Here is a 26029-nt window from a genome sequence, read left to right as displayed (position 1 = left end):
TGGTCAGGCAAGGTCAGACAATTACTGACCATCACACACACCTGACTTCCATTCAGCTTCCCCACACGGATAAAAGGCAGAACATAAGAGTACACTCGTAGCGAGACAAAGCACACGAGGAAACAGCAGTTCCAAGATAGCAATTTAACAAGAGGAGAAAAACGGCAAAACAGAAGGGGATTGTAAGGAGGGGAGTTCCCTTGACCTTTTCGTTGCTTTCATGAGGCCTCGAGATTGGAAAGCGTAAGACCAGGTAAATAGGCTGAATAATCCTGCACTGTGTGTCAGAGATACCCAGGGCCGTCCTGCATCAAGAAGCAAGGCGGGGAGAATTCTCAGCCACTCTGGTTCCGTCCTTGGCTCCAAGAACAAAGCAGCGTCAGTATAATCAACACAGCCAGTGCGTTGGGGAGGCTGATACAAGACCATAGGCGTAGCCAGGGTTTTCTAACAAGTGGGGCCTGAAGCTAATGTAGTTGGGCCCACCACAGTGACATTAACATCTGTAAATGCCCACACAGCGCTGCTGAGTGGGCATTTACAGATTTTGGGTGGGCATTGCCTGCTCGGGCCCTACCCTGTCTACGCCCCTGTAAGACTGGTCTGTGTTGAAGCCAATGTTGAAAGCGGCAACATTGTATGGCGAGTGCTGGAACAGACATTCTTTGAAATACGTGTGATAAAACACGCAATCAAAGTTGAACTGCTGATGAGTGATTGAACTTTGAAACAGAGATACGCTACCTTTGACAGAGTGGTCCGGCATCGCGTGTGTGCTGAATCGAAGTTCTCTGTGAGGTATCTAGCTGAAAACTGAACTGCTGTAGAGAATTGTGAATCGAAGTGGTCATGCGGCAGGTTAAGCAAAACCCTGCGCACAATCGAAAGTCTTCAAAGTTGATAAATTTGGTCTGACCCCGGCAAAGGGAGATTAATTGAAAGCTTTGTGTTAAAGAGGGTCTGAGTCCAAAGGAGGTGGATTCGGGGTGAAACGAAAATCCCCTGAGAAGGTTTTGTGTTGAAGTGGGTCTGAGCGCGGAGGAGGGGGACCCGGGGTGAAGTGAAAATCACTCGAGAACTTGTACGTGTAAAATTCTAAGAAGGTGGGTCTGAGCCCGGCAGAGGGGCACCTGGGGTGAATAGATAATCACCCGAGAATTTGTACGTGTGAAACCCTAAGGGCAAAGGAACTTTGTTGTTTGTTGTGTTTGTTGTATTGCATCAGGCCCTCTGAAACAGAGATTTTGAATGGTAAAGAGACTTTGCCACAGAAGGCCACGATGATGAAGTTTTGAACTGCACCCTCGTGCTAGAGAAGCCAGAGATTGTGCTAAGCTCGAGTGTGCTGCCTTGTCCCGTGCTGAAAATATGGGGAAGGGAAGCCAATGGTTTGAATATCCTGACATATCATTTATTGAACACTTTTCTTTTGCATAACATTGTTTTCCACACTTTTTGTATTTAGAAGTAAGGATTGGTAATAGGTTTATTAGTATAGGCCCTTTTATTTTGACAGACACCACTAGGACTGCGTTATTCTTTAGATTTAGGTTTAGATAGGCGTTTTTCGAACCCAATTGAAGTTCAAAAAACACCCTTGAGCTGTGATCACTTGTGTCTGTCTTACTGTTTGATACTATGCCTTCTGTACACTACCCACCCTCCTTCCCCCAATCACACTCACACATACTGTGAGAAACCTGAGGGTATTCTCACTCCTACTCCCCCTGTATCTTCTTCTGAGGTGACCAGTGAAAGGCCATCGCTTTTGGATCCTGACCCTGGGGGTGGAGAAGCGAGGGAGGATCACCTGGGTGGAGGGTCCTTGGGGATTGGGAGTGGGGTGCCCAAAGGTGACACATGGTATCTCCCTTTCTCTATTGATGAGCAACCTGCCCCTCCCCTGGCCTTTTTAGGCCACTATAAAACAGCTCCCCTAATTTCCCCACATTTGACCTCTGAAAGTACTGGGACAAGGAAGAGGCGACTAAGAGTAATGAACACTCAAACTTCATTTCACCACTTTGGTACTGGGACGGGAAAGATGCCTGCAGAGGGCTGTGAGGGTCAGGTATGTCCCTTTAACTATAGTCGGGCAAGTTTAATTATGAGTCCACACCTGCAACCTGTCAAGTGGTTGCAGGTGTATAAAGGGAGACCCGTGAAACAACACAAGGAGGAACAGGGACACCTGTGTGGGAGAGACCAGCAGAATACCCATGACATGAGGAGGCAGCCATGGTGGGGCCTGCGAGGAAGCCAGGACGCCGGCCAATGACCAGAGGCCCGGTGGAGCCCAAGGCACGTTATGCCGTTCGGTTACCACAGTTGTGGTGCCTCAGTGTTGGGAAGCGTGTTGCTGATACTGCAAGCAAGCAGGAAAGAAGAAGGGACAATGTCTGTGCTGGAAAAGCAGAGTCACCGGTCTCTGCAGGCGAACATCCAGAGTGCCAGTGGGACTCGCAGAGGAGGGGCCGCTTACTGGAAAAGGAGAACAAAGGCAGCAGGAGCCGCCGGAGAGGACGCCGACAACCGTTGGGTGTCAGGGAGGTCACTCAAAGCCGGGGTGCCTCGGAAAGGCCACGCATAGATAACAAACTGCCATATAATACTAGTTATTGAATGCCGAACTAAATGAAAACTCGAAGCAAAGCTTAAGTATGCATACTGAATACCAAACTTGAAATAAAACCAAGTTATGCATATTGAATATAGGCAAAAGCTAATAATGGATGAAAGACAAAAGGGAAAGTGCCCAATTGAAAGCAACCTACATAAAAGAGTGCAAGTGTGAAAGAGTGTACCCAGACCACCACTACACAATGAACTTTATGAATGGGTACAGTGCTGCAAGGTCAAAGACTGGCAAAGAGGTATGTAACACATAATTGCAAAGCCAAAAGGCTGACAAAGAGAAGCCAGGAGAGTGTTAACCTGTGTATAAAGCCAAGAGGCCGACAAAAAGAAGACAAGTGAAGGTGAATTTGGACACGGGTAAATACAGAAGAACCTGTGTGCGCTGAAGAGCCTAGGGTTCCTGGTTGCACGACCTGTGATGGGTGGACTGTGTGGTCCGACAACTGCGCCTAGACCAGAGAGCCCTGAAGTGTGAAATATACCAAGACATTGTGAAATATACCAAGAAGGAGCACTACAAGTAAGCTGGTGATGCAAACCAGAGGGTCAAATTGGCCTGGATTTGTGTTGAACTTTGAAAGACTGAAACAAGTATCAGTTTTTGCAATTGAAGCCTTGGGGAAGGGAACCCTGAGACCTGAGGAACTACAAATGTTGTGTTGAGGATGGAGCCTCAATACCCTTTTCTTTTGAACTGTGTTGTTTGGAACTTTGGGAAGGGAACCCTGTGGATTGTGCGGAACTGTATTGCCTTGAATTTCAGAGAGGTGATTTTGAGACTTTGTGGAACTTTCTTGACCTCGAGGAAGGGGAGCTGAAAACGATGCTAAGAGCTGGAATAAGCTCAGACTTTGTGTTGAGCACCATTTCTTTAATTATTGACATCCCTACATGTTGTCTAGATTTAGTTGTGAGGGCAAGGATAGGTTTTGGATACATATAGATGTTTAAGTTGGACTCTTTGACTCAGACTTTCCTTAGTTTTGTTCAGGTAGGGAAGTCCTGCCTTAACCATCCTGACAGTTGATTTAATAAACCATTTGAGTTTGAACATTGAATCTGTTGTCTGTGTCTAGCTTCATGATGCCTTCATAATACATACATACACACACACACACATGCACCAACACACACACACACAACTAACCCCAGTCCCCTTACCTTACCTTCTGCGTCCGTCTTTCGCCACTTTGTTTGCGGAGAGTAAACCAGATGTCTCGTGTTGTGCAGTGACCGATTTCTGGTGAGTTCGCCATGGACAAATCATTCGGAACATAGAAAACATTGTTGCTGCTGCAACAACAGAAGACTGCATATGAGGGTTTGAGGACTGATATTCAGGATGTGACTGGAGCCCTCCATACCGAGCCTCAAGAGTACCAGCGTCACTACGGTGAGTAACTTTTCCGATAGCATCCGGTAGCCCATGAGCCATGAAAACTTCTTCCAGGATTGGTACCACCATCTCAGCTGGCATAGACGGTAAGAAACTTACTTTGGGATAACTCCAAAATTAATTGAGCACAACCATGAAGTGCCTGTAATGTAAAATCGTCCCAAGATCAATGCTCAAAGCCTTCCATGGGCCTGCACTCCTTTTAGGTGACTTACCATGACTAGAGGGATAGTGGGGTGATGGGGAGTGCGTGGCAATGACCACTGCTTGACACTAGGTGCAGCTGGCCAGAATTAAGTCTAATTCCTTCTCGACATCTGAGAACCAAATCTTCTCTTTCAGTTTTGCTTTTATCTTGTTGGCTCTCTGATGAGCCGAATGGACCAGTTGTTTGACTTGAGGGATGAGCTGATGGGGACGACCAACGTAAATCTGTGGAGTAGCGCTCCTTCTGTGCCCACAAACAGGTCTGTCTGTGCCTTCCGTAGCCCTTGTAGAAAAGTATGTGTCACCACATTTCTGTGGTTGTGGTCCACCAGGAGGGATTTCCACTGCCCCTTTCACACCTGATCAATCACCATCTGCAGACCTTCAAGCCATGATGTGGACAGCACTATGTCATAAATGGACATCATTTTGGATGCTGCTGTCGGTATAATCATGTCCCACAGCCCCTCCACTCCTCTTTCCACGTCCGTGTTTGGGGACATAGGAGCTAGAGGATGCAGAGACAGGTAATCCGCTGGGTTGCCTACCCCAGCCTTGAACATAAGCATCGTGCCATATAAGAAGCCAGCAATCCAGGCAGATTGGAGGCCTCAGGACTGACTCCTGCATGATGGGGAAGGAGGGGGGGGGGTCTGTGGTCCTTAAAAACAGCAATGGGGTTACCAAAAATGTACAAATGCAATGGCAGCAATCCCAGCCAACAGCAGCAAGCGCTTCCTGTGCAATCTGAGAATAGCACTGTTCCGGGGGTGTGAGGCCTTTGATGGCATATGCGATAGGCTTCCAGGTGTCTGTGTGATCAACCTGATGAAAGACAGCCCCTATACCCATGGGGCTGTTGCATCCACATTTATGGTTGCCTCAGGTCAAAGAACTCCATAGATGTTTCTGCAACCAAAGCACCTTTTTTGTTGCTGAATGCTGCTTATTCCTTCGGCCCCTTGGCCACACATGATCCTCTGGTTGAGAGCCCTCAGCGGCTCTATTAGGGTGGCCAGATTCAGTATAAAGCAAGTGCAAAAGTTCACCATTCCGATGAAACATTTCACCTTGGATGGCAAGCAGGGAAGGGCTGCAGCCTTAATGTCCTCTTCATTTTTTGGGATCCGCACAGAGGCCATTACCCTGAAACACAAATCGAAGTCCACATTTCATTGTATGAATGTGCATATCTGTTTGTTTAGCATGAGGCCGTCTCCCTTGAGTCATTGAAACACTGTGGTCAGGCAGAGCAGGTATTCTCTCTCATATGAAAAGTAGATGAGTACATCATCGCTGACATTGAGGACCCTGGCGTATCCCGCCAGCACACCTCTTATGGGGGACAGAAAGACCTCAGCAGTCGATGAGAACCCGAAGCTAAGTCTTTTGTACCCGAACAGGCCAACATGCAATGCAACGGTTGTGATGGGTTTGGACACCATATACAAAGGCGCCTGGTGATACCCCGATTTCCGATCATATCGACAGTCGAGAATATGGTGAACCGCCGTAAATCGCCAATGCCATCCAGCGTCAGAGTGCGATGTCTCTCATGTTGGATTGCCCCGTCGGGCAGTCTTAGATCCACTCAAATTCGGACCCAGTTGTTTTGGTTTGCTTACCATTACAATTGAGAGGATCCGAGGCAGAGGGACCGCAACCCTCTCTAAGATGTCTTTGCATTCCAGTTTGCACAGCTCAGCCTCCACTTTCTTCTTCACGTGGAAGGTATTCTCTGATGCCTAAGAGCCACTGGTTGAACCATGTAGTCTATGTGGAAACTCACTTTCTGTTCCTTGAGGCACCTTTTGGCTTCAAACATGGTCATTGCAGTCATGGAGAAGTAGGTTGGTGTCTGCCCAATCCACACTGAACGTGAAGTCCTAGCTTTTCGCTGTATCACAGCTCATCAATGTGTCGTTGTCCTCCGGGGTGACATAGAATGTTGCTGGAATCGAATTGCATTTGTGGTTCTCCACCTGTGTGAAATGCTCCTTCTAGACGTAGAGAATGAGAACTGTCAGAGGTAAAGATGTGAACTCTGGGCCTGGATATCTTAGGTAGATGGGTGAACTGGCAGAATTGTGCTTCAGGCATAACGTTCACAGACACCCCTGTGTTGATGAGGATGGGGACTTGCTTCGATTTTTTGTCAATGAACACTGAGACAGACGTTGCTTGCCCATCCTGTCTTGGCAGATGGCTGAAATGAAGAACACGTCTTTGTTGTCTTCATCTTGTTTGGGGCCCAATGGGTTTTCCTTGATGACTGCTGCTACTCTAGCTAGTTGTGGCCTTTGGGCAATAGGCGTTCGGCTCAGATTGTGCATCTTAGTAACATTTTCTTTGGCAAATAGTTCTGTAAAATTCATTGTTTTGCCCAACATTTGCAACATTTTGCTAGGGTATCTGGGGAAGGTGGGCACCAACAAAACTTCCATGGCTCACTTTGAAATATTTCCAAATAGTCCCTTATAGACCAAGGAAGGGGTTAAGTACCTCAAGAGATAATGACCCCTTCATTAATCTCTAAAACACATAGGACCTCATTATGAGTTGTGCGTTACAGCTAAAAACGGTACGGCCACAATGCCCAACTATGGTTTTGACAGTGGGGTGGGGGAAAACCCTCCAGCAAAATGCTGGAGGTAATTCCACCAGTTTACCACAACAAAACAGCCATTTCGGCAGAATTACGGCCAGTGGTAATTCCGATGAAATCCCCATGGAGTCCATAAACACTGCCATACCGCCATTCCCTCTTCACCACTGTGTCCCCCAAGGTTTGGTCTTGGGTTAGCTTCTTTTCACACTCTACACCTCTCCCCTTCCCTCTATTATTTCTTCCTTTGGTTTATCTCACCATCTCTATCCTGACGATACTCAGCTCTTTCACTCCTTTTCTGCTTTCTCCCCTTCTATTCATACCACTCGGACCTCTTGCATTATAGCTATCCAATCTTGGATGTCAGACCACTACCTTGTCCTTAACTCTTCTAAATCTGAGGTACTTTTCTTTTCCGCTTCATCCTTCCCCTCTCCTCTGCCACCTGCCTCCATTTATTTTCCTTCTTCCTTACTATTTCTCTTTATGCATGCAACCTTGGCGTGTACCTTGACTCCTCTCTCTCCGTCTCCCCCCATGTTCAATCTCTTTCTCATTCCTGTAGGTTTTATCTGTTTAATATTTGTAAAGCCAGACCTTCCATGCCTCTAAATAGTGAATCTCATCTCTTAACTTTTCCCCGTCTTTTCTACTGCTCTTATCTTCTTTTGTGACTTCCTAATTCTCCCCTGAGCTTTCTCAGATCTTTTTATAACACTTCTATTCATCTTCTTTTCTCACTTGCCGCACATGACTCTAGGACTCAAGCTTTTTCTTCCCTTCATTGGCTTCCCTTCCATTCTCGCCTTAAGTTCAACTTCCTCCATATCTTTCTTCTCTTCGTTCCCAGTTTCAGTTCCTTCTATCAGTTTCCTGTCCTGCCTGTGCCCAATCACGCTTTCATTCCTTCGCTCTCTTCTGGACCCCTCTTCACTGGAACACACTTCCCCTCTTTCTCCGCTCTCTTTCCTCCTATTCTCTCTTTCACTCTGGCATTAAGGCCAATTTACTTTCACATAAACTTTTTGGTTTTCTGGTTGTTTTATCATGATTATTGTACCGCGCTGTGACTCGGTGCAAAGCACTATATAAATGAAAATTAAATACAAAAATACACTTGTAATCTGGCAGTGATTCTGCTGAGCCAAGTGGCGGTAATGGTAAATCCATTTGGTGGTATCTCTGCAGATTTACCACTGAAATACCACCAAACTTGTAATGACGCCCAAAATGCTAGTAGCAATACATGTTTGGGAGTTTTAATGGTGAAGTAAAAAATGTTACTTTAATACTGCGTACAGTAAATAGGCAGCTGAGTTAGTAAATTAGATGTTGTTTTATTTGTAATATTGAAATAACAGTTCTTCTCATAAATTAAGCATCTTAATTGCAAACGCGGTTAAACTCAGACAGGTTTAACAAAAACATACATTAGGTGTCATGTAAAAGTAAATTGTTTCTCTTTCTCTATAAGAAAGAGAAAGCATTTCCCCCTCTTTTAGCTTTCTCTTTCATGTGTTAAATAGGATATTGCAGCATCTCGCAGAGGAAGTGTCTTGTTGAAAGAAATCTTGCATGGAAATTGCATTGTTGTTTCCCTGTCTGCATTTGAAGACAGAATGTTCAGAGCGCAGGCAGTCAATATGGATCTGCGTGATTTTTCCATCACGGAAAAGTCTGTGATGGAAAAGTTTGCATGAGAAATGTACGCACATCAAAAGGTCCGTACATTTCCCATGCAAACATACACTGCAAACCACTACATACCCACACCCACGGCACACTCCCCACCCACACCCTCAACCCACCCACACCCCCAATATAACCAAACCCTACTTACCTTTTCTTCACGCAGTGTCCCAGCGGTACCAGTTCCATTTCACTTCCGTGATCGGGAACCGGTGCCAAAGGTCCTTTTTTTTTTTTTTTTTAAATGTACGGGCAGCTGCAGGGGTTTCCCCCGCAACACCCCGCTCTCTATACCACACAGTATAGTGAGCGGGGTGTTCGGGGGACAACCCCGCAGCCCCTGTTTTATTTTTTTTGGGTGTGCTGCAGGGGCCCCCGCAGCACCCCGCTCACTATACCACACAGTATAGTGAGCGGGGTGTTGGGGGGGACAACCCTGCAGCCCCCATTTTTTTTTTTCCTTTGTCGGGTGTGTACCGGGGGTGTACCCCCCAAACCCGCTCACTATACTGTATAGTACGGTGAGAGGGGTGTTGCGGGGGACACCCCCGCAGCCCCGGCAGTCTTTTTTTTTTTTTTACTTACCAAAGGTTCGAACATTTGGTTTTCGAACCCCTTTGGTGGTACGCATTTTTCGGACTTTTGGTAAATTCAGACCTTTTTTTCGGTCCTTTTGCACAGTTCGGTCAATACCACTAGTTATTTATTGCCCTCTAAATATGATTGGCTGAGAGGAGGACAATAACGATCTCCATGTGCTAATTCTATTTCCATTCTGGCTTTTTCTGAAAGCCATGGAATGGGTCATTGCAGATATCAAGGCAAGTGGTATTTTGATGTATATGGCTTCTGAAGACTGGGGTTCCTCCAGTTAAGAGCACAACTCTCAATAGCTAATTTGCTGTGCTGTGGCAGGGAAGACGTGATTGGTGTGATATGTTTGTTTGTTCTTGAGAGTGTCTTTTTAAATAAACAGTCTGGTGTTGATGCAGGAACTGCTTGACAGTTGGGCAGTAATGTACCTCAATTTTTGCTCCAGGTAAACGATTTCTTTTGTAGCTTCAGCCAGCTATGGTGTGAACCATTGAAGTGTACCTGTGTAGGGGAGATGTTTAAGTTTCACGAACCTGGTTTTAAGAAGGGCAAGGAATTTGATGGCAATAGACAGCTTATTATAACAGCTATAGCTATAGCTTGGTCCTTAGTGTTGATGAGCGGCATAGGGCCATAAAGTAGGGGCTTCAATGACTCTTGTGTAATCAGAGACCTCTTTTGGAATACAACAGAACTTTTCACAGTGTGATGGTGGGGTTGGATTTAACCAAGTGGCATGTGTCCTTTAAAGTTGTATTAGCATTTATGGTTTACAAAAAATAAAATATATTATGGAGAAAATAAGAGTTCAAGGTAACAGGGAGCATTAAGCAGAGTGAACCAACATGATACACTAGCATACAAAATCAATATAATTTAATGTGGTATAAACAATGATTAAAATCAGGATTAAATAGATGTACAAAGGTTAGCACAAAGGCTACAAAATACAAACAGCGTTTCTAAAACATACCGGCAAAATTCATAGGATAACGTCACAATCAATGAATGGTTTGTGTAACAAATAGAAATGTGTGTGTATCAATGCATATCAGGCATTGTATATATTTATCAACTCATTGACAATCATAAAATCTTTGTTAACTCTGTGACAATCCAGAGAAGAGGAAACTATACCTTTATAGTTTATATACATTAACTCAAAACAGTTTGACGTTAAAAAATCATGCAAGTTCATCTAATTACAGTCATGTGTCTTAAATATTAAAACCATCTCATCCAGATTCATTCATACATCTCATTTCACTTATGAAAGCAGTTTTCTCAATATGGTTGAAGAGGTTTATTATAGGTTGAATGTTAATCACTCCATTTCAAGTAAGGGGGTTTGTGCATACTAAAACTGCGTTAAGAAATCTGACTACGGTGAGTTCCCGCAAATAGTCGATTGCAAAATGTATCAACGTTCCAATCTACCTTTCTAGTAATGGGTAAGCCACAGTGTTGGCGTCTTAACTGGTTAACTCCAGAAATAGGTGTGTCTGTCCAGATCTCATTCTATGATGAATCACAGAATATGCCAACACAACTAGCTGGAGATATTCCAGAATGAGCATTAGTCACTTTTCCTACCGGAAGCAAGTTTAGGCGAAATAGCAAAAACGGAATTTTATGAGATAGCTTGAAAGTGTGTTTTGTTTCTTTTGGATAGATCCCAACTCCTTGAATAAGGTATATTTGGTCAATTCATCCTTATTGTCGAAACAATCAATTTACCATAGTTTGCGTTTGACTCTATTTGAGTTCGTTTGGAAGGCCTCTCTGTTTATAGTTGGGGGTTTTCTGTTTTGAGATGTCTTTGCATTGTACACTGTCATATGTTAAACAATTGGGGCTTGTCCAGTTAATGGAAGTAAGGAGGTCCACCAATGCAAATAACTCCAGAGGAAATATACAGTCCAACTTGTTCCCTGGTGTATGGGTTACCTCTCCAGCTAGCCTGGGTAGTCCAATTTCTGACATGTTATTATATTAAGATTTATTTTTGGGGGGCCTCGGAGCAGTGTAGTTGAAAAACCAAGACTGAAGGCAGTGTACACAGCAATAGACAAAAATAAACAGGGAACCTATTCCATATATAGTTAACCTCTTGATCTAGCAGTCCTTGGTCTCTCAGAGGTTGCTCAATTCACACATGGCTCCTACCACTTAAGGAAGGAAAGTTGTTATGATAAAAGTAATACCCTTGCTGTTGATGGTCGTGAAGAAAGTGACTAGTCACATGTGACTGAAACCGGTTGACCGACTACGTGTTAATCCTTTTCAACTCATGCAATAGAGACAACACATCCTTTACCCCTTTTTTTACTTAGATTTTTAGGTATTGCTGTGCACAAGGTGCATGGTTAGGGGACTGATTGTAGGTGGCCATTGGCCAAATAATGAATCAATTTAAGGACAGATCCCATGGACGCATATTTGAGGGTGGATGAGTCCCGCGACATCCCAAAGTGAGTCCTGTACTAAAGGTGTACTGAGAAATTCCAAGAAGCCTGTATCTATCTGAAAGGTGGCTAAGCCAATGAAATTGAGTTTAGTGGAGGTATAATTCTCCCGCTATCCCTTTTAGAAAGGCAGCTCTTCACCATTCCCTAGGGTCAGTTTGGGCACCGAGGGACAGTTGAGTTCTTCTCAGAGGGACAGTGAGAGTTTTAGAAATAGGTTGTGTGATTAGGTTTTAGCCTGAAAATTGGTTCAGTCTTCTCTAGGGTCACAGCAATAGACATTCTGTCCCAGAACATCCATGAGCAAGTCAGGAAAAAGAAGACACAAGTCTGATGGTCTATCAGAAGGAATCCACATCAAACATACCTAAAAGAGAATAATATTCAGTTATACATAGTATATAGCGATGGTCATGCTGACTCTGTGTCTCCTATAGAAATAATCTCAGGTGGTTTAAACAGGGATTGTGTTGCTTACACTGTCTTTCTTCTCTCTTCACAGTGAGAGTTTTGCTGACGAGGAGGATGATCCAGAGAACCCTTCAGTGCTCACATCGTTGCTGCCTATTCTGTGTTTGATAACGCCAACATTGTTCAAAGCAGTCGGTGCTTAATATGCGTCAGCGATTGAGCAGCAGTCTCTCTCCATACACTTCTTCCGGTTTAGCACTTTAGCACATACATCTCTTACTCAGAGGACATTTTGGAAAAGCAGGAAAGCATTACCTGATTTCCGGACACCTCCACCCAGACAGCCACCTTGTCTCCTCGGAGCAGGCACGTGACATTATTCCATGGCACAGGAGTATAGTGGCAGTGCATTATACTATATTTGGTTCTGTTACTTGACCTGGAGGTAGCTGGAGGGAAGATGCCTATCCCAAAGAAGAATTGTGAAGCGTGTTTGGAGTAATAGCTTAAGTATTACAAAGCATTAATTGAAAAATGTGACTGGAGTTGTTGTCGATATAAAGAATGAACTTGCTTATTCCTATAGGTACAATCTCAGAGTAATAAATAGGAGTGATGGACTTGGAGTGCAAAACTCACAGTGATAACCTCCCTGCGACAAGCGAAGAGCGACTGACACCAAGTGAGATGGCCGATCAGAGTTCCAGACTGCGGGAGAGTGAGATGTCCTCTTTGAAAACCACCCAACTTGCCTGTCGCGGGGCAGCCTCTCACATGTTTGATCAATGAACACTTTGCTATGGTCCACATGGCATGATACACTGCCCTGCAATTTTTTGCAGCAAAGTGAGTGCAATTCCGAGATTGTAAAATAATCCTCTCTAATCCCACAGCATGTTTTAAAATGGTGAATCCTCGGTCCAACGCTGGTGGCCACTTGGTCAATGGAGAACCTGCCCGATGTGTCACCATAAAAGAGATCCCCCTCACTTTTCCAGTGAAGCATCTTTTTCGAGGGCAGTCTAATAGGTACCTGCTAACATTGACAAAAACATAAGGATGTCCGCAGTGGTTAATGTATGTGGGGTACAGTTCCCCTTTTTCTCTGCAGTGTGATTTATGTATGCTTTTTGTGTAAAAAAGTTTCCACCTCCTTCCTTTTCGGAAACATCAGCGTGTACCTCTTCCACTTACTCCTGGATTAATGCTTTACACAGACTGGATGTGTGGCCCAAACACTGTCTCAGGGCCTTCATTTCGTGACATTGCTGGATTCATGCATTAACCTTTTAACAAAGCATAAGCATTTGGTGAAATGGTGGAGATATTTGTGGTTATTTGTATTTATTTGTATTGTGATTTATAGAGCGCTTTCGCCAAAGCACTGCACCACCTTAAAAGTGGCTAATACAGTGTACCGATGTAAATGGTAAATAACCATCCAGGTGTAGAGAAGAGCTTAACGATCTGAAATAGCCAAGGGAGGATAAGACTTGAGACGAGAGCGGGAAATGTGTAATGAAGGCAGGGATCGAATAAATAGGGGAAGAGAGTTCCAGTATTTCGGAGCAAGAAGAGAGAAGGAGCGACAACCAGATGGTGCACAAGGAAGTTGAGGGACAAAAAGAAGTGATTAGGTACAAATGGTGCAAAAAGGAACATAGAGATTAAAGCGGATAAGTTGAGTGGAGCGAGACCATGGATGCATTTATAGACAATGCAGAGGAAATTAAATAGTACGCAATAGTTGAATGGGGGAAGGGCAATAGAACAGAGAGAAGTAGTAATAGAGGAGCGAGGGACAACAGAAGAGGGATGGCAGAACTAAAGACTGAACAGAGAAGGTTAAAGTAAGAAGCAGGGAGGCCTTTGATAACAGCAGAGCAAACGTCGAGATGGGAGAATATAAAGTATAAAATGTGACGTTTAGTAGCAGCGAACAAGGGAAAAGGCAGAGTACAAAGAATATCGTGGAGGTGAAAGCGACAGATTCGGAAGTGCTATAAATATGTGAAGAAAAGGCTGTGAGGCTCTATACGTCACCTCTCAGGCCCACCGCTCTTGCGTTAAATTTAAAGTCTCTTAGCCATGTGGCCCACCTGGGTCCATAGGTTTGCTGTATCGCGCACGTCCAATGGATTAGGCATGTGCATCACTTGCATGGCTCCCCCTGTCCTAGGTGCTTGAGCAGCTTGTCCGCCTGTGGCGCCATCCGTGCCTGTTGCTGCCGCTATGGGTGCTGATGATGAGGCTGTGGGTGCCGATGACGCAACCTGGTCTGTCATGTTGGGGGGTAGGTGGTGTATCTTGCAGTGTGATTGATCGTAAAGTATGTGCTGTTTATTCTCTGGGATATATCTCCTCGATAAGGTTCCTCAATCACCAGGCAGGATCAGTCAACTGCCTTCCTTAACTAAGCACCCTTGAGATGCTGTGACTTGCCTTCCTTGAAACAGATTCCTCGCTGTCTGTGCCTTGGGAATTCTCCTGTTCTCGCTCCCTTATCTGTGCACGTGTGGGTGGGGGGAGGTCGGCGTTGCAGCGTGCGCAGCACGCAGGGCCTCCCTGCTGCCTTCCTCGAGTTTCACCACTCAGGGTAGGGGCTGGGCCTTGCCAGCTGTGAGCGGGTTGCCGGTGCTGTGTGGGGGCCACGGGCGGGGCCACCGTCGCCGCAATGTTGCTTCCATTCCCCGGTGCCCTTCATGAGCCAGTTGTATTATTCTTTCACTCAGTGATGCGGGTATCACCACTTTGCAGCCTTTCAGAATGATGTGATCCTCCACGACTGATAGTTGTCTCTCACTTGGCCAATCCCTCTTATGTCGTCTCTCACCTGCTCTGGTTCTTGTTTGGCCTGTTGCGTCATGTGTGCCCGCCTGTCCGTTTGAATACAGTGTTTGACGATTTGTAGCGCCGGGTCTTGTTCGGACTTGCTTACCACTTCCGCCTATTCTATGGGGAATGGTTTAGGTGGTGTACCACGTAATTGATGTAAGCATCTGCTATGGATGGTTGAGTCTGGGCTGGACCCGACAGGTGTCGGGATAAGTAATCCGCCGAGTTGTCTTCCTTTCCCAGGCGATGCTTGATGTGGAATTTATAGTCCTGTAGCCTCAACCCCCACCTTGCTATTCTCTGAGGCATTCTTGATTTGGGGTCACCGTACATGGTGAGTAGCACTTGGTGGTCCGTGACGACTGTGAATTCTTTCCCGTAAAGGAAATTATGAAAATACTTGTAGGCCCACACTACTGCTAAGCTCTCCTTCTCGGCCTGGGAGTATGCCTGTTCTGTGGAGGTGAGGCTTCTGCTGGCGTAGGCCACTATGAAGTGTTTATTCGGGTCCTCGGGGTCTTTTTGAGACAGAATATCTCCCAGCCCCACTGGGCTGACATCAACAATGACCTCTGTGTCTCTTCATGAGTCGAGATAGGCCATGTGTTCTGCCTTTGAGATGGAATTTCTGATGGATTCAAAAGCGAGTTGGCATTCCCGTGACCATGTGAATGGTTGGTCCTTGCGTGTGAGCAGTCTCAGCGGGTTGCTCACCGTTGCATAGTCCTTCAGGTATCTCGAGCAATAACTTGCAAGGCCTAGAAAGGAGCGTAGTTCCGAGGTGTTTGCCGGGGGCAGCGCTGTTTTGAGTGCTGCAACCTTTTCGGGGTCTGGCCGCATGCGCTGGTCTGAAAAGATGTGGCCAAAAAATCTTAATGAACCCTTGCCAAAGTCGCACTTGTCTGAGTTGAGCGTAAGACCTGCCGACTCCATGGCAGCGCATACCCTGTGTAGGGCTGTGTCATGTTCTTCTTTGGTTTTGACGAATACCAGCACATCATCCGAGTAGTTTAGACAGTTTGGTATGTGACGAATGACCTTGTGAAATTCTTCCTGAAAGATGTCAGCAGCTGACGATATTCCGAAACTGAGTCTCCGGTATTGAAACAGGCCCAAGTGTGTAACAAAGGTTGTGATATATCTGGATTCGGGGCTTATTTCTATCTGATGGTACCCCTTCGTCAAGTCTAATTTGGAAAAGACTTTGGCTCCGTGAAGGAGGTGGATCATGTCGGTGATCCTTGGTGCCTGGTGTCTCTCTCTTTCAATGGCGACATTTGCTCTCCTCATGTCTACGCAAAGGCGTATGGAGCCATCTGGGGGATTTTTTGGGAACTGGCACAATTGCAGACACCCACGGTGTGGGCCCTTGCACTGGCTCGATGACTTGTAGCTTTATCAGTTTGTCCAGTTCTTCTTCAACTAGCTTTTGTATGTTAACTATTATGCCTCTATAGTGTTGTGCTACTGGTGGCGCGTCCGGATTGATGTGAAGATGAACCTTCCTGTTCTATAATTTGCCTAGTCCTTTGAATAATTTTGGGAATGCTTCCTGAATCGCTTTGGGTGTGGCGAAATATTAGTGCACCATTAACTGGTACAGGATGTGTACGAGGCCCATGTCGACCGCTGTTTTAAAACTCAGGATGCACCCGCTGTTAGCTTCGGTGTTTAGAATGTGTAAGGGATTTTTTGCTGCATGAGACTTGTGTGCGCAACACACTGTGATGGTGCCTTTGCACGGCAACGGAGTGGTGGCCCCGTACTGGTATATGTCCACCGTAGCCTGGCGTATTTTTGGTTGGCGAGACAGTGAGTTGTATGCTTGTTCGCCGATGATGTTCACCGTTGCCCCAGTGTCTATTAGGAATTCTATGGGCGTGTCATTTACTTGTAGGGTGAGAATTGGGCTATGTTGGGTGGCGGTTGTGTTATTGAGGGCCCAAACGTACCCCTTCTTTCGTTGGTCATCCTCCGATGATGGGGTCTCGCTGCTGGACGGCGAACGCATTTCGATGTATCGGACAAATCACCTCTTCTGACTGCATCTTCCACTCTCTTGCGGTCGTCGGTCTTCTCGGGCATATGTGCTTCTCTGGTCCTTATCGTCCATTTGTGGGGTTTTGTGGTCCCATTCTGCTCTGTTGCCAGTTGGGCTGTGGCAGGTTGTCCTGCGGCGTTCCTGCATCCTCTGTCATCTGGCTCCGGGTGGAGGAGTGTTTTTGCACATCGCACGGAAGAGGTCCATGCCTCCACAGGCGGTGCACTGTTGGCCTATGGCAGGGCAGTCCCCTCTGTGTGGGTACTCGTACCCGCACCTGTATCATGTGGCATCAGACCGTGCTGCGGCTTGACTTGTGGACGCTTCCAGTCTGTTCAAGATTATCCAGCTGTGACTCTACTGCGGCTTCCCCTCTGGCTAGGGCCAAGATTTTCTCAAGTGTTCTTTGCTTCTGAAGTAGTTGTTTCCTGAAGGCTTGAGATTGACAGGCCGCTATCAGTTGTGAACTTAGCGCTTCCTCATTTGAGTAGCAGTGGAATTCACAGTATTTTTGCTTAATTGCAGGTGCATGACATAGTTGTCTAGAGACTCGCCTTTTTCTTGCCGGGTGGGGTGGAAGATATGACGTTCATAGTCTATATTAGTATGTGGTGCAAAGTATTCAGACAGTTTTCGATGTACCTCTTCATAGGTTGCCGTGTCCCAGTTGATTAGTTCACCTGCGATGTCCCGTACGCGGGGCCTATGGCCATGGACAGGGTATATTTCAGTCTGTCATCTTCTGTGAGGCCCACCACTCCTGCGTAAAATTTAAAGTCTCTTAGCCATGTGGCCCACCTGGGTCCATAGGTTTGCTGTATCGCGCACGTCCAATGGATTAAGCATGTGCATCACTTGCATGGTTCCCCCTGTCCTAGGTGCTTGAGCAGCTTGTCCGCCTGTGGCGCCATCTGTGCCTGTTGCTGCCGCTATGGGTGCTGATGATGAGGCTGTGGGTGCCGATGACGCAACCTGGTCTGTCATGTTGGGGGGTAGGTGGTGTATCTTGCAGTGTGATTGATCGTAAAGTATGTGCTGTTTATTCTCTGGGATATATCTCCTCGATAAGGTTCCTCAATCACCAGGCAGGATCAGTCAACTGCCTTCCTTAACTAAGCACCCTTGAGATGCTGTGACTTGCCTTCCTTGAAACAGATTCCTCGCTGTCTGTGCCTTGGGAATTCTCCTGTTCTCGGTCCCTTATCTGTGCACGTGTGGGTGGGGGGAGGTCGGCGTTGCAGCGTGCGCAGCACGCAGGGCCTCCCTGCTGCCTTCCTCGAGTTTCACCGCTCAGTGTAGGGGCTGGGCCTTGCCAGCTGTGAGCGGGTTGCCGGTGCTGTGTGGGGGCCACGGGCGGGGCCACCGTCGCCGCAATGTGGGGCGGCCTGCAATGTTGTGGGCGGCGCCTTCAATTCACGTGCGTTCTCGCACGGGGCCCGGCCGGATGAGGGGGCGCCGACACACGACCCTGCCCGATGGCAGCCCTCCCTCGGCATGCAGTCTACTGACCTCGTTGCCAGTGTGAGGCTCTATATGCCGCCTCTCATTGCCCAGCCAACATACTTTAAATAAAGAGGCAGGAGCCGGAGCCAGGATTACGCATCCTGCTTTTATTTTATACAAACTTCAACTGCCGGAGTTCCCGCCGGCCCCTCCCTAACCCGCAACGTCATTTCCCTTTTCCTAAACAGCCCGCAACGGCGGACTCCCACACAACGATGTGGGTGGGCTCCAAAAGCGCCCCTGGTTTCCAGGCCAGACAAAGGCGAGGGAATAGTTAAATGTGATACCTAGATTAGGAGCAGAGAGAGAGAAAGAAAAGGGAGGGAAAGAGGCCAAACGGTGGTATGGGAGGGGGAAGAGATGTGGCAGGAAAAGGAGGTTTTAGTTGGGTTCACTAAGGCAATCTGAGAATCCCTACTTCTAATTACAAAAATGTTTTCCACAATTCCAAAAAACGGAGGCAATCGATTTTTAAACCATATTTTTCTGACTAGCAGAATACAATTGTATCCATTTTGTGTAGTTCATACTATACATAATAGGGCATAAGAAGGCCATTAGGTATTGGTGTCACAGTAGACCATTACAAATCGAAATGTAGACTTGGTGCAGTGTTCCTGGATTTGTATGTGCAGCCTCCTGCCATGCTGCCAGTGTAGTCATTACATTATCATTGCTCTGTTTGAAATTATTACTCTATGTTTAATTGCATATGTTATTTATATTGAGTTTACTTTCGTCACTTACTCCAGTAGATAAATGAAGTGTGGCTAATTACATGCCATCTGGCCCACAAGCAGGCAGCACGAGAGCACTGAAATCCTTTAATATACTTTTAAATTCACCTATAAATAATGCAGGCCCATCTTCCCACTTGCATTAAATCACATAATGGCAAGATCTCCTGCATCACGTGACCTACTCCCAGAACACTTTCTGGAACTGTTTGTTCATAGCCTTCTTATCGTACATATATCAGTTTACAAGGAGGCCAGTGTATTTGGGAATGGGCATGCGGACAGCCATCTTCAACCTGAGACCACGGTCTCCTCTCTTCTCTTCTCCGATTCTGCACAGCCATAGACTCTCCTCGTATCCTGGAATTGGGCTCTCAGTCCCAGCAGTTTTAGGGGGAGGGAAGAGTTCTCCAGATCTAAGAAGCAGGACAGGTGAAGCAGGAAAGTAGAAGAAGATTTTGTGATAATCGACAAAGAGATGATAGGAGAATCCCAAGGAGTAACAGAGCTTGCCTGCGGAAGAGGTATGGAGGAAAAAGAGAAGGGGAACAAGTACAGAGTCATGAGGGACTTCAACAGGTATGAGAGTGGCTTCATAGGAGTATGTTCCATGAGCTGGATATTGGTTGGTCAGAGAGGCAGGAAGCATCCCAACAGGGTTTCTTAGGGATAACTAGAACAAAGCCCAGAGGAGAGTGAGCCGTTGAAGGGAGAGGAGAGGCAGGTGCAGTTGTTGGTGATGTGTCTTTGATGATTTGGGGTGTGAAGCAATCAATGGGAGCACAACAGGAGTTAGTAGCGCAGAGGATAGAAGGAAGTTCACAAATGTTGGAACGTTTTGAAGACAAGTAAAGAGCAAAGCAATTTTGCTGAGATGGAAGATGAGTTGGAGCACTAGCAAGGTGTAGGGAATAACAGCCCAGTTTGGAGGGTAGAAGAAATTTTCTGGTGATGAGAGCAAAGGGAAGAGATGAGGTTGGTAAAATAGTGGGATTTACCAGAACCAAGGACAGTAGTGAAGTTATGGAGAGCAGCTTTTTTGGTAACGTGAGATAGGGAGACGTACGCCAGTGACCTAGTTGGGGACGCATGCAGTCTTCAGTTGACTGACCTCTGGAGTAATCAAAGGCTGAGGATGATAAGAGAAGGGAGTGAAAGTACAAGTAGAGTAGTGGTGTTCTAAAGGGTTATTTGAAGTCATTAAACACTTAGTAAAGGGAGAGTCCTTGAGAGGAGAAATCAAGGAGACAGGATTGGGGTGAAGGCAACTAAGAGACCATGGAATGGGGTTTGAATTTAAGTTTGGTTGTTGATGAATTGGCCTATCAAAGTGATTAAGAGGAGCGATCAGATAGTGAGGAGCCTAGTGAGGTTGTTTGCTGCGAGGGTGGATGGTAGAAAGACAAGATTAAGGGAGTTGCCTTGAGTGTGGGTGGGTGGGTTATGCAAGGAGGAAAAGGAGTGGTCGGAAAGGAGAAAGTCGAGTTCAAGTTGGTGGTTTTAGAAATTATGGAGTGGAAGTCAGTTGAGTGGAAGGTCAGGGTTAGAAAAGAATGAGTTGTGCAGGCCATGTGGGTGATAAAGTCGAATAATAGCAGGGTTGGAGTACCTGGGTGCTAGTAAGTTCAAAGGCGGGAGGAAGAATATCAGATGGGGAAAGTGGGGCCGAAGGGGTTGGCTCCATCAGTTACTAAGCAAACTCCACTGCCTCCTTTATTGCTTCGGGGCGAGTAAAGGAGGTAAGCCGGTCCAGTGTGAAGCAATGGCAAGTCACAGAATCATGAGAGGCTGTACAGTTTTTGTTGAATTCCATGACTGTGATGCAGAGATTATGAATTCCAAAGTCGTCAAAGAGAAAAGAGGTCTATTGCAGAAAATGTAGGCATGCCATAGCCTAAGTGTGAAGTCAGAAGGAGAGGCGGGGATGGGAACTGACCCTATTGGAACTAATCTGCCTGGATAGCATGCTATTAACTTTTTTATCACGTTTTATCTTTGCCCCAATTGTATTGGTTATTTATATAGCATAACCCTACTCCCGAGAGAAAGGTTTTTTAGCTCTGAAAGAGAGCCAAGGGCACACAAGGTTGGTGCTGGATGGAGAAAAGGCAATTGTGTGGTATTTGGCCAGGGCTTTAAAGTTAAATGGGTAGAGGCAAGCCATGTCTGGAAAGTGATTTGTGGTGGGAAGGGGAGATTCATAGATTCGGGGGAAGCATGTTTCAGAGTCTGGGCACATAGATGGCTTTGCCAGGGTAGTATCCTATGGTATATAAAAAAGGGTGGAGATAAAGAGTGTCCCTGCAAGACAATCTAGGTTCGTAGTGTCGATGGTCTTGTAGATCATGTAGTGTGGTTTGATTTTAATGCTTTCAGGCATAGGGAGTCTCAGGTTCTCTTAGGATTGGCGTGATACGGTTTAATTATCTTTGATACATGATCTGAGCGTGTAAGGCAGCATAGTGCAGTGTCCAGAGGGTTACCACTCTGAAAGTGAGAAAATCCAAGGTCTTAGGCAGTCGATTAGCTGACAGGTGAGGCTTAATTTTCCCTTGTAGATGCAGGTGGAAAAAAGGTAGTTTGAGACTTCTTGAAGTTGTTTCTTTTTATTTTTATCCATGTTAGTTTTTCTTTTTTTTTATATTTCTTTATTGAGATTTTTAAACAAGTAAAGGATGCGAACAGCAACATTTTCCAACAAGTAAACATCATTTAGATAACATAACATTATATTTACACAATTTTCTTATAAATAGAGTAATAAGCAGAAAAAGAAAACTCGAATCAGAACAGGAAGAAGAAAAGAAGAAGCAAAAGGGAAAAGAAAAGGAAAAAGAAAAAAGGGAAGAGAAAAAAAACCGAAAAAAATGTAACAATGAAAGGGAATGTTTCAAGAACACAAGTCATTAAAGATGTTCCAAATAGCGGAATATTTATCACCTTTTTTCTATGCCTGGTAGGTCACTTTTTCTCTACTTGATAGAATGGCTAGGTCCTGCAACAAGCCCTCAATGGAAGGCTTAACCTCACTCTTCCAGAACTTTAAGATCTACTTCTTAGCTACCAAAATGGCTCTATAAGCCCAAAAGAGCTGGCCAACCGATAATCCAATACCGAACGGAAACAAACCCAACACACATAGCAGTGGGGTATAAGGAAGTGATAAGCCTATGACAAGTTCCATACGCTGCAGGACGTCATCCCAAAAGCTCGTAATTTTCACACAGGACCGGAACATATGCAGACCAGTGCCAACAACTGACTTACAATTCCAGTATATAATATCTTGCACAAGCTAACTATGTTTCATTTTCAAAGGTGTCCAATAAATTCAATGCACAATCCGTTGTTGCGCATATACAATTCCAATCGCCCTCTAATAACTCTAAACCCAATTCCAAGATCCAGGTAGCTCTACCCTGCTCAGAAGGAACGTTAGCGTCCACTGGCGCAAGAAGTTTATACAGAGAAGAAGCCGATAGAGGCGTACTTTTGGATAAGTGCAAAATTGGTGGAACACTATGCAATGAGGCATTTAAAGGCGCAAATGCATTTGCAAAAACTTGGTAAAGGACACAGTATCGACATTCGTCTGACATACGCAACTTATATTTAAACCTAAGAAACTCAGATGTGAGCATAGAAACTCCATTGTGAATCTGCCCCAATTTCCAGATGCCTGCAGACTACCATGAGGACCAGGAGAGGGTGTGATTATTTAATTGTATTGCTGAGTTTCTCCAAATGGAGGAGTCCGGACTCAGAAAATATTTAATCCTTGAGCTTTCACAGTATTTCTACCAATATTTTAGGATGTGTTTAACAAATGGGGTGGATTTGTCTGCAGCTATCTTTTTTCCATGCTAATAAGGCAATCCAGAGGGAATGGATGAACGGTGGTCTTCTCTATGTTAACCCAGTTCGGGCAATTCGCTGCATCTTCTCTTAACCAAAAATGTAGGGTGTGCAAAGAGAAGGCTCTGTGATATGAGACTATATTAGGGAAACCAAAGCCCCTCAAGCGTATTGGCTTCATAAGTATGTCCATTGGAATCTTGGATCTACCCCCCTGCCTCCATAGAAAGTTTCGTAAAGCTCTATTAATATCACAAAGCAAATCTCCCGTCAGAGGAAGAGGAAGCATACTAAAGACATAAAGCAGTTTTGGAAGTAAATAAGGTCATCTTTATTACGTTAATCTTTCCCCACGACGTTAGGTTCAATCTTTTCCACCTCAAACATAGCAATGCTATCTCTGCAAGTTTTACCCAAATATTAGAAGCTAATAAACCACTTACTTGCCTAGAAAGTCTGAAGGCAGAAGGAGAGTCAGGGATGAGGACTGACCTTATTGGAACTAATCTACCTGGATAGTATGCTTTTAACTTTTTTAACACTTTTTATCTTTGCAGCAATTGTATTTATTATTTACATAGCATAACCCTACTCCTGAGAGAAAGGTTTTGTAGCTCGGAAGGAGCCAAGGGCGCACAGGTTGGTGCTGGATGGAGAAAAGGCAGCTGTGTGGTATTTGGCCAGGGCTTTAAAGTTAAATGGGTTGAGGCAAGTCATGCCTGGAAAGTGATTTGTGGTGAGAAGGGGAGATTCATAGATTCGGGGGAAGCATGGTTCAGAGTCTGGACCCATAGATGGCTTTGACAGGGTAGTATCCTGTGGTATATAAAGAAAGGTGGAGATAAAGAGTTTCCCTGCAAGACAATCTAGGTTCATAGTGTCAATGGCCTTGTAGATCATGTAGTGTGGTTTGATTTTAATGCTTTCAGGCATAGAGAGTCTCAGGTTCTCTTAGGAATGGCGTGATACGGTTTTATTATCTTTGACTCATGATCTGAGCGTGTAAGGCAGCATAGTGCAGTGTCCAGAGGGTTACCACTCTGAAAGTGAGAAAATTCGAGGTCTTAGGCAGTCGATTAGCTGACAGATAGGCTTAATTTTCCCTTGTAGATGCAGGTGGACAACAGGTAGTTTGAGACTTCTAGTTGAAGTTGTTCCTTTTTATTTGTATCCATGTTAGTCTTTCTATAACCATACCTCAAAGAAAGTACCCATGTGTGCATGCATAGAGACCATTCCTACACAACATTTGTCTTCTTAGAGTGCGCCTTTAGAGAACATACAGTACTTGTGACACAAAGTAGCCATGGACAATGTATACTTCTTCAACATTCAAGTACCGTCAATACAGTGCTCCAATTAGAGCATAGCAGTTTGAGGCCTTGTCCTGGAGCACAGTGATCTCATAGATGCCCCCATTGTTAAATTAACAAATTGACAGAGTGCATAGAATTTCAAAATCAAGAAGAGCTGAAAAAGATGCACAATAACATAAAAAACAGCACACATACCTTAAAATAAATCATTAGGTTACCTGGATTACTTGAGACCTAGTAAGCAATTTGCTGTTCTTGTGAACATTTAAAGAATTGCCATATATAAGAAAAAACAGACATTTGTTTTCAATTACATTTTTCAAAACACAAATAGAAGAACCACATTTCTTTTCGTGGTGCATGAAAAAGGAAAATAATGATGTTCATTTTATGTATATATCATGTTTTCAATCATGTCTTGGTTTGTATGGCATCGCAATACAAACACGTCAGATTCACCAGATTTAACATTGCCCTTTCAGTATTAGTGTACCACATATATCGCTGTTAGATTGCTGGGAATATTACAAAGCCCAATCTTTATCCAGTTGCAATTGAGTGTACATTTCAAGATGTACCAAGTCGTTTAAAGGCAAGTTTCTAATCGGATTTTGGAGGTTTGTTAGATTTTGCACCAGGAAACATTTATTAAAGCGTCCGCCTTTCAGCTTCAACTGTGACTCGAATCAGCACCAGATAAAAGTACACACATTTACGGCACAGCACAACATAGCTTAAACAGCCAACATGTTCCTGTAAATAACTAAACATATAGGATATAAAATGATTAGCAAACATTAATTAACAAAAATATAAATGCTCAATTAAAAGCACACCGTTCTTAAAAGCACACCGTTCTATGAACCAAATTATGAGGGTTTACACCAGGTTCTCATATATTCTGATAATTGATACCCTCATCAAGTAACAGAATCATCATATTGCGGCTTGAAAGAGTTATTACATCCCTATAAATCAATCAATATTATCATGAATGTCCCACAATTTACTAGCTGTTTGAACCTAGCATGTATGTCTAAAGGTGAATCATTCTGCTATGCAAAGCTGTGAGAGGAGTGATTCCCTTTTGCCCCTAGAACTGATACCCTTATTATTCCATACAGTGAATATATTTGTTCTGGTGGAGAACAGCACTTTAATGACCAGTCGCTTCTCCTCATGCATGCCCTCCATTGGTGGTAGACCTCTCCCAAAAAAAAGAACTTCAGCAGTTTGAGCAAGTGGGATAACCTATCTACAGATCACCGGTTTTCAAGAATCCTTGCTCACCAGAACATATGTGCTGGCGTGCATCTAAGCACACACTTTTTCCAGCACTCTGAAGCGTCTAGCAGCCCGTGCTAAAACAGTCTCTCTGGGATAAAATAGGTCCCATGTAACATTTGGGAATTACATTTTTCTGGTTTTGAAAATACTAAAGATGCCTTGAATTAAGTCTCAATATGCTATCAATTCACCTGGACCAATGGAATTGTGTATGTTTGCTGGCCGTGTATGCACTAGTTTCTGAGGTATGATCAGGTTACACTGCATTAATATCATATAAGAAATGTTTTGGGGTAGGAGTCATCTTCTGCTTGAATGTTTTCTTCCCAAAAGGCAATTGTTCACAGATTTGCCTAGGGTTGAATAAAGGTTGATAGAATATAGTGTGCCTCTCTGTTGCCACCAATTTTTTCAACCTATGTTGGAATAATGTGCTAAATGTTTAAGC

General features: G+C 44.8%; 1 protein-coding gene across 7 annotated transcripts in view; it reads left to right on the top strand.

The window, feature by feature from the left end:
- The window catches only part of INPP5D (inositol polyphosphate-5-phosphatase D), a 1036816-nt gene extending 1023493 nt beyond the window's left edge, over nucleotides 1-13323 (top strand). For all 7 annotated transcript variants that reach the window (XM_069617886.1, XM_069617890.1, XM_069617887.1 and 4 more), the window contains one exon: nucleotides 12099-13323. In XM_069617886.1, the coding sequence (XP_069473987.1) occupies nucleotides 12099-12101 (3 nt within the window). In that variant the 3' untranslated portion in view covers nucleotides 12102-13323. The remainder of the gene's footprint in view (nucleotides 1-12098) is intronic.
- Nucleotides 13324-26029: the final 12706 nt, after the last annotated feature.

Source organism: Ambystoma mexicanum, chromosome 10, assembly GCF_040938575.1.
Source record: "Ambystoma mexicanum isolate Mex_15411 chromosome 10, UKY_AmexF1_1, whole genome shotgun sequence".
Taxonomy (NCBI): domain Eukaryota; kingdom Metazoa; phylum Chordata; class Amphibia; order Caudata; family Ambystomatidae; genus Ambystoma; species Ambystoma mexicanum.
This window is presented reverse-complemented; position numbering and strand designations above follow the sequence as displayed.